Here is a 15,000-nt window from a genome sequence, read left to right as displayed (position 1 = left end):
AACCTCATTTGCGGAGGTGATATGTTTCTAGCCTACACATTAGTTTGGTACTTGGTATGCCACGGATTCATAAAGCTTCAAACCTGAACATTTCCTACATACTTTTGCAAGTAGGCTGGTAATGGCTATAGACGTCAGTCACTCGTTTTCTTTTTGTTTATTTTCTTTTTAAAAGTTAACTGAACACTTGACATTGCATTATCATGTGTTGGAGCATTGCTCATGCCTATAAGTCATTCAGTGAGGGGGGATTTGATGTGTGTCTGATCTTTTTTCATTTTCCAATGATCTTTTATCAATGATCATTGAGCATCTGCCAAGTGTCTTACTTTAAATGAAAAACAAAGGAGCTATAACTGTAGGCCTAATGTTGTGCTGTTGTAGTATGGACGCCTTTTTTGTTGTGCGGCTCTTTTGACTTTTGTGGATTTTTTTTTGGCTCTTCATGCTAGACTGGTTGGCCACCCCTGCCATAGATCATGACATACTACTCCACAGGCTTGAACATTCCATAGGTATCAAAGACTCTGCACTTGCTTGGTTTAGATCTTACCTTACTAACCGCCAACAATTTGTACAGGTCCATAATGAACCATCCACCCAGACTATGGTAAAATATGGAGTGCCTCAAGGCTCAGTACTAGGGCCCCTATTATTTTCTCTTTATATGCTTCCTCTAGGTTCTATAATTAGAAAACATGGCATTGATTTCCATTCTTATGCAGATGATACACAATTATATATTTCCATAAAGCCTGATGAACCAACCCCGTTAGCCAAACTCAACACATGTCTGAGAGACATACAAATTTGGATGACTAATAACTTCCTGCTATTGAACTCAGATAAAACAGAAGTTATGGTTTTAGGTCCTAAAAAGACCAGGGATATCCTATCCACATCACAGGTTACATATAGTGATCTCTCACTGACCTCATCCACAAGTGTTAAAAATCTAGGAGTTACAATTGATCAAGAACTTCTACTCAATAGTCACATAAAGCAGATAACAAAAACTTCATTTTTCCATTTAAGGAACATTTCAAAGATGAGGAAGTCCTTATCCTTACCAGACGCTGAAAAATTAATCCACGCTTTTGTCACTTCCAGGCTAGACTATTGTAATGCGCTATACGCCGGCTACAATAATACCTGTCTAAAAAGCCTACAGCTTATACAAAACGCAGCTGCTCGCACACTCACTAGGACCAAAAAATATGAACATATTTCCCCCATCCTAGCATCTCTACATTGGTTACCTGTTAAAAGTCGCATTGACTTCAAAATCCTACTTCTAACATACAAAGCCATAAATGGCAGAGCACCCGAATATATTAAAGATCTTCTAGTCCCATATAATCCACCTAGACCCTTACGATCACAAAATACTGGACTTCTTGTAATTCCAAGAATTTCAAAAACTACAGTAGGAGGTAGAGCTTTTTGTTACCTCCTCTGGAATAATCTTCCTCCCTCAATTCGATTAGCAGACACCCTCCCTATTTTTAAGTCTAGACTTAGAAGTCTAGCTGGAAGAAAACCAGCAAAGACCAGCTAAAACCAGCTAAAACCAGCTACCAGCCTAAGCTGGTTTCTTGCTGTTTTTTTCAGCAGGGATGTGTTGTGTGTCGTGTGTTATGTGTCATGTGGCCGCATCTCTCACCAGTTGCGCCCCTCTGCCTGGTGCTGCTGCACCGTGTAGCCAAACTGGGCCTCCTCTGAGCCATGGATGACCTTTGCCCTCTTCACATCAATATTGAAGCAGAAACGGAGCCCTGGAATCACACACAGCAGAAACGCATTAGACACAGCACACACACACACACGCGCACACACACACACACACACACACACACACTGGAAAATACACACAGCAGGGACAAATAAACGCATACCAGAGGGAAGGATTAGACATCGAACACACACACACACACAGACACACACACACACACACACACACACACACTGTGTGGAGGACAAGGCATCAGAAACACACCAAAGTAATGCTGGAAAGACACACTGAGAGAGAAGCCTCAGCTACAACACACACACACACACACACACACACACATACCAGAAGGAAGGATTTAACACTGAGCAAACACACACACACACACACACACACACACACACACACGTGTACAGTAAAAGGCATCAAGAACAAGACACACACACACACACACACACACGTAGAGTAAAAACCATCAAGATCAACACACACACACGCACGTGTACAGTAAAATAGCATGAAGAACAAAACACACGCCTGCATTCGGAGTTTGTACATTTTTCACATAATGTTGGAATACTGTATGCTGTTAATAATGGCACATCATGTTGGAATACAGCAGAAATGAGCAAAGAACAGCTTAGTAATGTTCACCTCAACCACACACACACACACACACACACACACACACACACACACACACACACACTCCTTCAAGTTTAGTAATGTTCACCTTGACCCTTTAGATCCCATTGTCTTTTATTCAAAAGGACAGCAAAAACAGGACTATAGCAACAGGACAGTAAGGACAGGACTATAGTAACAGGACACTAAGGACAGGACTGTAGTAACAGGACTATAGCAACAGGACTGTAGTAACAGGACAGTAAGGACAGGACTGTAGCAACAGGACTATAGCAAGGACAGGACTATAGGGGGCAGCCGTGGTGTACTGGTTAGGGCTTCGGGCTTGTAACCGGAGGGTTGCCGGTTCGATCCCCGACCAGTCCACCATGGCTGAAGTGCCCTTGAGCAAGGCACCTAACCCTTCACTGCTCCCCGAGCGCCGCTGGTTGGGCAGGCAGCTCCCTGCTCTGGGTTAGTGTGTGATTCACCTCACTGTGTGTGTGCTGTGTGTGTTCACTTATTCAGTTAAATGCAGAGAAACAAATTTCCCTCACGGGATCAAAAAAGTATATATTCTATTCTATTCTATAGTAACGTGACAGTAAGGACAGGACTATAGCAACAGGACAGTAAGGACAGGACTGTAGCAACAGGACTATAGCAACAGAACAGTAAGGCCAGGACTGTAGCAACAGGACTATAGCAACAGGACAGTAAGGACAGGACTATAGTAACAGGACTGTAGCAACAGGACTATAGCAACAGGACAGTAAGGACAGGACTGTAGCAACAGGACAGCAAGGACAGGACTGTAGCAACAGGACTATAGCAACAGGACAGCAAGGACAGGACTGTAGCAACAGGACTATAGCAACAGGACAGTAAGGACATGACTGTAGCAACAGGACAGCAAGGACAGGACTGTAGCAACAGGACTATAGCAACAGGACAGCAAGGACAGGACTGTAGCAACAGGACTATAGCAACAGGACAGCAAGGACAGGACTATAGCAACAGGACAGCAAGGACAGGACTGTAGCAACAGGACTATAGCAACAGGACTATAGCAACAGGACAGCAAGGACAGGACTATAGCAACAGGACAGCAAGGACAGGACTATAGTAACAGGACTATAGTAACAGGACTATAGCAACAGGACTATAGCAACAGGACTATAGCAACAGGACTATAGCAACAGGACTATAGCAACAGGACTATAGCAACAGGACTATAGCAACAGGACTATAGTAACAGGACTATAGCAACAGGACTATAGCAACAGGACTATAGCAACAGGACAGAAAGGACAGGACTATAGCAACAGGACAGAAAGGACAGGACTATAGTAACAGGACTATAGCAACAGGACTATAGCAACAGGACAGTAAGGACAGGACTATAGCTCTTCTTCACTTATCTTCTCTCTCTCTTATTCTATCTCTCTCTCCGTCGCCACGCCGACCTGTCTGTCTGAAAATTTAAAATTGGGCTGTGAAAGATGTGATTTCAACATAGTTTGGGAAGGAAAGTAAGGCCAATCGTTGAGGTCCTTATCGTCATATTTTTAAAACAAAGCTAATTCCCCCACTAGACCGAAGTCTACGTCTACTGAGTTTAGATGTGTATGCATACATCTAGCAGAACGTTAATAACAGACTCTGACGAAGATGTAGGCTAATCGAAACGTTAGACTGTTGCTGTGCACCTTTGCATTAGCCTACAATAAACTAACAAACAAAAAAAACATTAAGCCTTATAAACTGTGCTGCTCCAGTATTTTTCTCTTTTTGATCAATTTGTCCCCTACCGTGGATGCACCAGTTGCTTGTAGAAGAGCATATCTATTCCTTTTTTGAAGTTCCCTATATGTCATTTATTGACTTCAATAGGCTACGTGTATGTCCCGTTTACAAACAAAACTAGAGGACGCCGGGTGGCTGGTCACATCGTTCTAAAGTTGGAACAAATGATTCGGACTCCATAACGCCAGGTCAGCGCTAGTACCCAAAGATCGCTCTATGATCTTTGCTAGTAACAATGTTGCAGTTGTGGCTGCCAGAGCCATATAGATATGGCTCTATATATATAGATATGGCTCTGGTGGCTGCTAGCCGTGGTGTTCGTTTGGAATATCATAAAAACCTCTGGGGCGATTTTCATCATTAGTTTTAAGGCACGGAGATCCGGGGCTATTCCCAATACATCCGGGGCTATAGCCCCGAATGCCCAGGTCTAACGACGCCGCTGGACAGGACTATAGCAACAGGACAGTAAGGACAGTTACACACACACACACACACACACACACACATGCTCACATCATAAGCACTGTCTCATAGTGGATGCACAGCTCCAGCAGACACAGAGAAAGAGAGCTAATCTGCTCCATTTGAGTCACGCAGCTTAGAGGAAGTCCAATAGAGGAAGTCAGATAAAGATTCATTGGGAGCTGTGTGCTCCGTTTCATCTGCTCCTCTCATGATATCCTGCTGTGCAAATCACACTGGAGACGCATCGGGACATTACTCATGCTATGCCATTTTTTGTCGTCTTGGCATCGGTGCTAAAGTCTGTCTGAAACGGCCTCCCTGATAAACATATCAATTGAAACCAGACTCAACAGCTGCCCCAGAATGTGTCGGGCCAGACAGACAGGTCGGCGTGGCGACGGAGAGAGAGATAGAACAAGAGAGAGAGAGAAGAGAGAAAGAATACGAGAGAGAAGATAACTGAAGAAGAGCTATAGTCCTGTCCTTACTGTCCTGTTGCTATAGTCCTGTCCTTGCTGTCCTGTTGCTACAGTCCTGTCCTTACTGTCCTGTTGCTATAGTCCTGTTGCTATAGTCCTGTCCTTAAGGGGCATTCACATACATCGCTACTCGCACATCGCTCCTCGCTTCCGTTAACTGTCAATCATCTCTATTCTACATTCTGATTTGGTACTCGCTTCACTTGCATCGCTGGAAGTTAAAATTATTTTAACTTTGTACCCGCCCACATCGCATCGCTGGTCCTCGCATCGCCTGTCCTGGCCACATTCAGCTAGAACACATTCACTTTACATTGACAGTTAATGTCCTGTTGCTATAGTCCTGTTGCTACAGTATAGTCCTGTTACTATAGTCCTGTTACTATAGTCCTGTCCTTACTGTCCTGTTGCTACAGTCCTGTCCTTAATGTCCTGTTGCTATAGTCCTGTTGCTCTAGTCCTGCTGCTACAGTCCTGTCCTGTTGAATCTTCACCAGGTTTAACAGTCAAAACGTATGTTTTTCTGTGAAATGCGTTCACGATATGAAACTGTAGACTGTATACTGTCGAATTATGCGAAAACGTGAAATTCAACATTTTAACCCAGAAGTTTGTTATTGTTGATTTTCTCAAAATAACGTTGTGCGCAAAGCGATTGATTTCGCTTTAAATGGTCACATATGGCTAGAAGCTGTGAAAAAGCTAGCGACCAAATCAGAGTTTTGTGGGAAACTTATGTATAGTTTTAGTAGCGGTTAATTAAATAAAGCTGCAAGTCCTCGGACTGTATCTTGTTGTAGGCTAATTGATTCCCAAAGTGCCACCTCCAGCCGAACCGCAAAAAAAGACGGGCAAAATAGAGGAGTGCTGTTCAGTGAAAGTATGAATCGTAAACACTCAACGCAGATCTTCTGTTGCGCACAACCTGCAGTGCTGCAGCGGTAATATTACAAAACCCAACCGAACGAAATGCAAATATAATACTTAAAACTACTTATCTACGGATTTTTTCCACCAAAAACTTTTTTGTATCCCTGACTAGCGCGGCAGTACGTGCAGACATAACACACCAGCAAAACAATTCACGTGTAGGGGACAGAGACAGATTGTGTTGTTTCCTTTGAAAGATTCCTCCTCTTCTCATTCCTGTATGAGTGTGTGTGTGTGTGTGTGTGTGTGTGTGTGTGTGTGTATGTCCTCTTCTCATTCCTGTGTGTGTGTGTGTGTGTGTGTGTGTGTCCTCTTCTCATTCCAGAGTAGACAGTGAGCTCCAGCTCCTGCCCACATAAATAAACTGAGACTCCAGGACTTCCTCAGGCAAACACACACACACACACACACACACACACACACACACACACCAGCGCACTGATGCCAGCAGTTGTGTGGAGAGCGCCAGCTCCTGATCTCAGGCCAGTGTGGAGTGGTGAAGTGTGGGCTGATAAACACGTGGCTTCAGCCTCCCCCTCCCCAGCACACACACACACACACACACACACACACACACACACACACACACACCTGCAGGATTTGCGAAGTGCTCTGATCACCCATGATCACATTCCAGTAACCAGCCATCAACCAAGACTATATTCCAGTAACCAGCCATCATCAATGGACAAATTCTTCTAACTATCACAGAAAGTCACCGACAAGAAAAGAACAATCTAAAAAGACATCTCATTATTCTTAAGGCTCAAATACAGAGCTAGTAAGTAAATAGCTTTTAAAGGATTGATCCAGAGTTAAAACAGCCAAGGGTCTTCCTATGGATATAACATGTGAGCAAGAACATGTTATTCAGTGAGACAGGGTCCCTACAGACACTTTGAAGTATTATACACTTTGTATGTTTGTAGGGGTCATAATAAAGACGTTTGTAGGGGTTATAATAAAAGGTCATAATAAGGACGCTTGTAGGGGTCATAATAAAAGGTCATAATAAGGACGTTTGTAGGGGTCATAATAAAAGGTCATAATAAGGACCTTTGTAGGGGTCATAAAATACGTTTGTATGGGTCATAATAAGGACGTTTGTAGGGGTCATAATAAAAGGTCATAATAAGGACATTTGTAGGGGTCATAATAAGGTCAAGTCAAGTCAAGTCACTTTTATTTATATAGCACATTTAAATACAACAGGAGTTGACCCAAAGCGCTTTACATTGGCAGAAATCAGGTTAGGGCAGGACAGTAGATAAAAGGAGCCCAAGAATACACAGGTCTTGACAAAACAATGCATAAAATAAGTAAAAAGAAAACAATATTAAGATCAGCAATCAGCATAGAATAAAACAGGTGAAATAGAATCAAGCAAGAAAATAAAAGAAGTAAAAGAAATAAGAAGATTAAAAGCAATAGACTAAGTGAAATAAAATATATAGAATAAAACAGGTGAAATAGAATCAAGCAAGAAAATAAAAGTACAAAATAAGGTTAAAAGCCATAGACTAAGTGAAATAAAATAAAATATATACAAATAAATTAAAATAGAAAATAAAAATAATAAATAAAAAGTCAGTGGGGAATAAGGGAGGGTGTTAAGGGTTGTTAAAGGCAAGAGTGAAAAGGTATGTCTTTAAATTAGACTTAAAGCTGGCAAGGGTGGTGGAGGACTTAATATGGAGTGGAAGGGGATTCCACAGGTTTGGGCCAGCAAAGGACGCTTGTAGGGGTTATAATAAAAGGTCATAATAAGGATGTTTGTAGGGGTCATAATAAGGACGTTTGTAGGGGTCATAATAAAAGGTCATAATAAGGACGCTTGTAGGGGTTATAATAAAAGGTCATAATAAGGACGTTTGTAGGGGCTATAATAAAAGGTCATAATAAGGACGCTTGTAGGGGTCAAAATAAGGACGTTTGTAGGGGTCAAAATAAGGACTGTTTATGTTAATGCATCACCTTAACTCATCTTCTGGTTGCCGCCATCTTGAGGAAAAGTACCTCACTGGGCTCCATGCTGCACTGCACAGGTCTGTGTGTGTGTGTGTGCGTGTGTGCGTGCGTGCGTGCGTGCGTGCGTGCGTGCGTGCGTGCGTGTGCGTGTGCGTGTGCGTGTGCGTGTGTGTGTGTGTGTGTATGCATGTGTGCACTGTGCAGCGATGAGCCTAATGGCAATATATTAATATAACAATATATTAATAACATATTTTAATCATAATTATTATGATCTTCTCTGTACTCTTAACATATATATTTGTATCATAATTATCATGATACATATTTTTATCTTTACTTTACTTTACTTTAAGCTCATGATCATCCATTAATAGATGAATAAGTTGTTTCCAGCTCATTCCTTTTACAAGAAGTCTGACACTGCTGTGGTGAGTTCTGACACAATTATGCCTCAATAAAGTATCCTCTGTCATTTCTTTCTCCTGATTCATAATTGCAACTACATAGAGATCACATCTTGATCTCCTGGGCTATCCAAGATCTTCCAATGAATCACCAGAGAGCATCACATACCAATTGGATGACATTCCTGCTCTGTTTCAGCCCACTAACCAATCACAACAGCCACAACAGCCCACTAACCAATCACAACAGCCACAACAGCCACATCATCTACGAACTTCCGACTCAGAGGCATGCTTTTGACCGCAGACATCATGTCTAAGACAGTGCATTCCCCACATACACGCACACACATGCACACACAAACACACACACACACACACACACACACACACACACACACACACACACACACACACACACACACACACCTCCCCGACTCGTGTGAGGGCCAGGTTCCTGGTACCTGCTGACGGATGAAGATGACCGCTGATACGGAGGTCAGGGTCACATGTCTGAATACCTGCTGGTCACTGAGGGCCACTTTACAGAAGAGAGAGGTACACACACACACACACACACACACACACACTTTGGAGAGGAAAGAAGAGAGACAAACTCAAAATGAGATCTCTTCCTTGTCTGGTCTGTTTCTCCTACACAGAACTGAGTTCATTATGCTCATTATTATTATAATGTTTTATTATTACTGATTATCATCAATATGAGAGAACTGAATTAGTTTATTATCAATATGTGCTTTTGGCCATTTCCTTGTAATTCCCAACAGGGCCTGGGCACACGCGTTGCATTCTAGGAATATTGCCGCCATGTTGGTAGTGCACCAAACGTAATAATCCATTCATTCCGATGCATAAGACAAGAAGCAGAAATATAGTATTAGCGATTTATTTTCCTCTTGCGATCATGGGTGGTGCTGTTACACCCCACTACACAGCAACATACGACCAAGAAGGCAAAAACTAAGTAACAGGAACACACTAACAGGCGGGAGTAAATCCTTACAAGGCGCAGAGTAAATTAAGGCGTGAAGCTGCTAATATGGCTGTGCCCGCAAAGTTTTCCCGTCATGACCCTGAGCCCTGTTCCAGCTCCTGAGAAATAGCCCTCCTCTTGTCTTGGACCAAATTTCATTTCATTGAACTTAAATAAGTAATTTTTTCTTCTCCATCACCCCATAATATCACACACCTCCATCACCCCATCACACACCTCCATCACCCCATAACATCACACACCTCCATCACCCCATAACATCCATCACCCCATAACATCACACACCTCCATCACACACCTCCATCACCCCATAACATCACACACCTCCATCACCCCATAACATCACACACCTCCATCACCCCATAACATCACACACCTCCATCACCCCATAACATCACACAACTCCATCACCCCATAACATCACACACCTCCATCACCCCATCACACATCTCCATCACCCCATAATATCACACACCTCCATCACCCCATAACACATCTCCATCACCCCATAACATCACACACCTCCATCACCCTATAACATCACACACCTCCATCCCCCCATTACACACCTCCATCACCCCATAACATCACACACCTCCATCACCCTATAACATCACACACCTCCATCCCCCCATTACACACCTCCATCACCCCATAACATCACACACCTCCATCACACACCTCCATCACCCCATCACACACCTCCATCACCCCATAACATCATACACCTCCATCACCCCATAACATCACACACCTCCATCACCCCATCACACACCTCCATCACCCCATAACATCACACACCTCCATCCCCCATAACATCACACACCTCCATCCCCCATAACACATCTCCATCACCCCATCACACACCTCCATCACCCCATCACACACCTCCATCACCCCATAACACACCTCCATCACCCCATAGCATCACACACCTCCATCACCCCATAACATCACACACCTCCATCACCCCATCACACATCTCCATCACCCCATAACATCACACACCTCCATCACCCCATCACATCACACACCTCCATCACCCCATCACACACCTCCATCACCCCATCACACACCTTCATCACCCCATAACATCACACATCTCCATCACCCCATCACACACCTCCATCACCCCATCACACATCTCCATCACCCCATAACATCACACACCTCCATCACCCCATAACATCACACACCTCCATCCCCCCATCACACACCTCCATCACCCCATAACATCACACACCTCCATCACCCCATAACATCACACACCTCCATCACCCCATAACATCACACACCTCCATCACCCCATTACACACCTCCATCACCCCATTACACATCTCCATCACCCCATCACACATCTCCATCATCCCATAACATCACACACCTCCATCACCCCATAACATCACACATCTCCATCACCCCATAACATCACACACCTCCATCACCCCATAACATCACACACCTCCATCACCCCATTACACACCTCCATCACCCCATTACACATCTCCATCACCCCATCACACATCTCCATCACCCCATAACATCACACACCTCCATCACCCCATAACACACCTCCATCATCTAAACTAGCACCGCCAAGCACCAATGGCAAGTATACTTTTGTATACACATACACAAATACACACACACACACATACACACACACAACTGCGGGAGCAGGCTCCTTCAGTCTGTCAGCTTAAACTGGCTTGCCATATCAACTGCCAGAGCAGGCTACTTCAGTCTGTCATGTTAAACTGGCTTGCCATATCAACTCTGTTTTCATCAACTAGAAAACAACTTGAAAGATTCAGGTGTTGCATAGCAACATAGTCTATTATATTACTTGTTTACTTTCACTTTCAAAGATAGCAAACAAACTTCTCACGGAGTGATTTGAAAGACATGATTCATATGGATGTCATATTTTTGCAGCGGTCGTCATAGCCAGGATCCTGGACTGCTGACTGCAGTGATTTGTTCTCTCCTCTTCAAAACTGTCTGATTGTGGGCTACAACATGAGGTGAGCTCTGAATATTGGGAACTCCATTCAGACTCTCCAGTAAGCCTCCAAATGGTAGAGAGGAAGAGGAAGAGAAAGCTATGTGTGGATGAGTTGGAGGAAGAGGAGGAGGAGGAAGAGGAAGAGGAGGAGAAAGAGGCAGCTATGTGTGGATGAGATGGAGAAAGAGGAGGAAGAGGAGGAGGAAGAGGAGGAGAAAGAGGCAGCTATGTGTGGATGAGATGGAGGAAGAGGAAGATGAGGAAGAAGAGGAGGAGAAAGAGGCAGCTATGTGTGGATGAGATGGAGGAAGAGGAGGAGGAAGAGGAGGAGGAAGCTTTATGTGGATGAGAGAGTTTTGTGCGGCTCTTCCTGCAGCAGCTGATAGTTCAGCAGCACACACACGCACGCACGCACGCACACACTGGGGAACCTTATATACACAGTCTATGGGAACCACACACAGGACTCTAATCCAATATAAAACACACACACACACACACACACACACAGACATACACACACAGGACCCTTATCCAATACGAAACACACACACGCACACACACACACACACACACACATACTGTGTATACACACACAGGACTCTTATCCAATACGAAATACACATACACACACACACACACATACTGTATATACACACACAGGACTCTTATCCAATACGAAATACACATACACACACACACACACACACACACACACACATACATGTAGGACTCTCATCCAATGCGAAATACACATACGTACACATATATACACACACAGGACTCTTAATCCAATACAAAACACACACAAACACACACTTACCAGTCCCTCTCTATTACACACACACACACACACACACTCCTATTTCCTTAATATAAAGAAGCTGTCAGCAAAACTACATGCACCTGTGTGCATATACAGCTATACTTCATTACTTCACACACACACACACACACACACACTCCAGCTATACATCATTACTTCACGCTTCACACACGCACACACACACACACACACACACACACACACTTGTACATACGCACACACACTCCAGCTATATTTAATTACTTCACACACACTTGCGCATACACAAACACTGGGCTTACCTGGTAATAACGTCCAGGCGAACAGTGCGAGGGTGAAGTAATACTCCATGTGTGTGTGTGTGTGTGTGTGTGTGTGTGTGTGTGATGGAGGAGCAATAAGAGTCTTGTTAACTCCAACCCTGTGAGATCAGAGCAGGAGGAGGAGACTGGGACCGGGAGGAACCGCCCCTCTCCTGCTCTCACACACACACACACACACACACACACACACACACACACAGTAACCCTAGCCTCACACACAGCACTCTTTCTGGGGCTTTTAAAGAGTGTTTTCCTCTCTGCAGTGCCATAAATCCCGTGGCGGCTTTACTAGTCACCCCAACACACACCTGGCACACACACACACACACCTGGCACACACACACACACGCACACACACACACACACATGCACGCACGCGTGCACACACACACACACACGCACACACACACACCTGGCACAGAGGAGGAATGCCAGTCAGGTATGCTAATGGACACCAGATTTGGACATTCATTCACATCTCTGCTCAGGGAGTGTGTGTGTGTGTGTGTGTGTGTGTGTACAGTATGTGTGTATGTATGTGTGTGTTGGACTTTACTGAGTCTCTGCTCAGGTTGTGTGTGTGTGTGTGTGTGTGTGTGTGTGTGTGTGTGTGTTGAGCTGTGCTCTTAAGCTGATGGGCTTTACTGCCCCTCATTTCTCCTCCGAGCCTCTGAGAAGGCACACACACGCAGGCACGCGTGCACACACATGCACGCACGCACACGCACATGCACACGCACGCACGCGCGCACACACACGCCTCTGAGATGAGCTTCCCAAATGAGGCGCAGGGCTGCTCATTGTGCTGCTGCACTTTGAACTAGAACGCTGAGCCCCACACACACACACACACACACACACACACACACACACACACACACAAACTGAACTAGAGCACTGAGCCCCACTCACACATACACACACACACACACACACATACACACACACAAACTGAACTAGAGCGCTGAGCCCCACACACACACACACACACACACACACACACACACACACACACACAAACTGAACTAGAGCACTGAGCCCCACTCACACATACACACACACACACACACACATACACACACACAAACTGAACTAGAGCGCTGAGCCTCACTCACACACACACACACACACACACACACACACATACACACACACAAACTGAACTAGAGCGCTGAGCCTCACTCACACACACACACACACACACACACACACACATACACACACACAAACTGAACTAGAGCACTGAGCCCCACTCACACATACACACACACACACACACACACATACACACACACACACTGAACTAGAGCGCTGAGCCTCACTCACACACACAGCATGAAGAGGAGACACGTCGTAAATCACATCTAGCGGCGCCTGTATGCTTACTCACACACACACACACACACACACACACACACACACACACACACACACTCACACACACACACACACACACACACACACACACACACACACAACCCCTTGTTGGAACAGAAACCAATTCCAAATCAGTGACTGTCTGATACAGCTATTGAAGCTTCAAAGGGGGAGAATCCTCTCTCTCTCTCTCTCTCTCTCTGTGTGTGTGTGTGTGTGTGTTTAGCTGTGTTTGTTTCTGTGCCAGTTTAGCTCAATATCTGAATAAATCCAGCGTGTCCTTCAGTTAACTTGACACTTACTGCCATTAAAACCATAATTGTGGTTCTATCATCCTCATTCCCTAATCCTCACCCCCCCATCCTCCTCATCACCCTTCACCCCCTCTCATCCTCCTCATCATCCTCCTCATCCTCCTCACCCCCCTATCCTCCTCATCATCATCCTCCTCATCCCCCTCTCATCCTCCTCACCCCCCACCCCCCTCTCATCCTCCTCCTCCTCCTCATCCCCCTCTCATCCTCCTCACCCCCTATCCTCCTCATCATCATCCTCCTCATCCCCCTCTCATCCTCCTCACCCCCCTATCCTCCTCATCATCCTCCTCACCCCCCTATCCTCCTCATCATCCTCCTCACCCCCCTCTCATCCTCCTCACCCCCCATCATCCTCATCATCCTCCTCACCCCCCCATCCTCCTCATCATCCTCCTCATCCTCGTCACCCTCCACCCCCCTCTCATCCTCATTCCCCTCTATCACCATCTCATCCTTGTTCGCCTTATTCGGGTGGTAGCCATTGTAAACCAAAACGAGTCTCCAGGGTGAACCATTGGATTGTTGTATTCTCTGCATTCCCCAGTAGGTGGCGCCAATGCATTAATGATTTAGTCAGTGTCCCATGTGTACCCAGTGTAGCCAAGCCCCCGGTCCGACTAAGTTGCTAAGGAGCTGGGCTAACATGAATTAGCCTGAGAAGTGGATTAAATTCCCACCTTCCACCATTGTTACCTTGACCAAGACACTTAAAGGAACACTTCACCGTTTGTTCATATTAAACTATGT

At 44.9% G+C, this 15,000-nt stretch overlaps 1 protein-coding gene across 1 annotated transcript in view; it reads right to left on the bottom strand.

The window, feature by feature from the left end:
• The window catches only part of LOC134093489 (integrin alpha-11-like), an 80,342-nt gene extending 67,755 nt beyond the window's left edge, over window positions 1-12,587 (bottom strand). Inside the window, exons 1-2 of the mRNA XM_062546539.1 lie at window positions 12,539-12,587; window positions 1,664-1,775 (exon numbers count right to left, since the gene is read on the bottom strand). Coding sequence (XP_062402523.1) covers window positions 1,664-1,775; window positions 12,539-12,587 — 161 coding nt within the window. The remainder of the gene's footprint in view (window positions 1-1,663; window positions 1,776-12,538) is intronic.
• Between the last annotated feature and the right edge of the window lie 2,413 nt (window positions 12,588-15,000).

The sequence above is a fragment of the Sardina pilchardus genome, chromosome 10 (genome assembly GCF_963854185.1).
Source record: "Sardina pilchardus chromosome 10, fSarPil1.1, whole genome shotgun sequence".
Classification (NCBI taxonomy): Eukaryota; Metazoa; Chordata; class Actinopteri; order Clupeiformes; family Clupeidae; genus Sardina; species Sardina pilchardus.
This window is presented reverse-complemented; position numbering and strand designations above follow the sequence as displayed.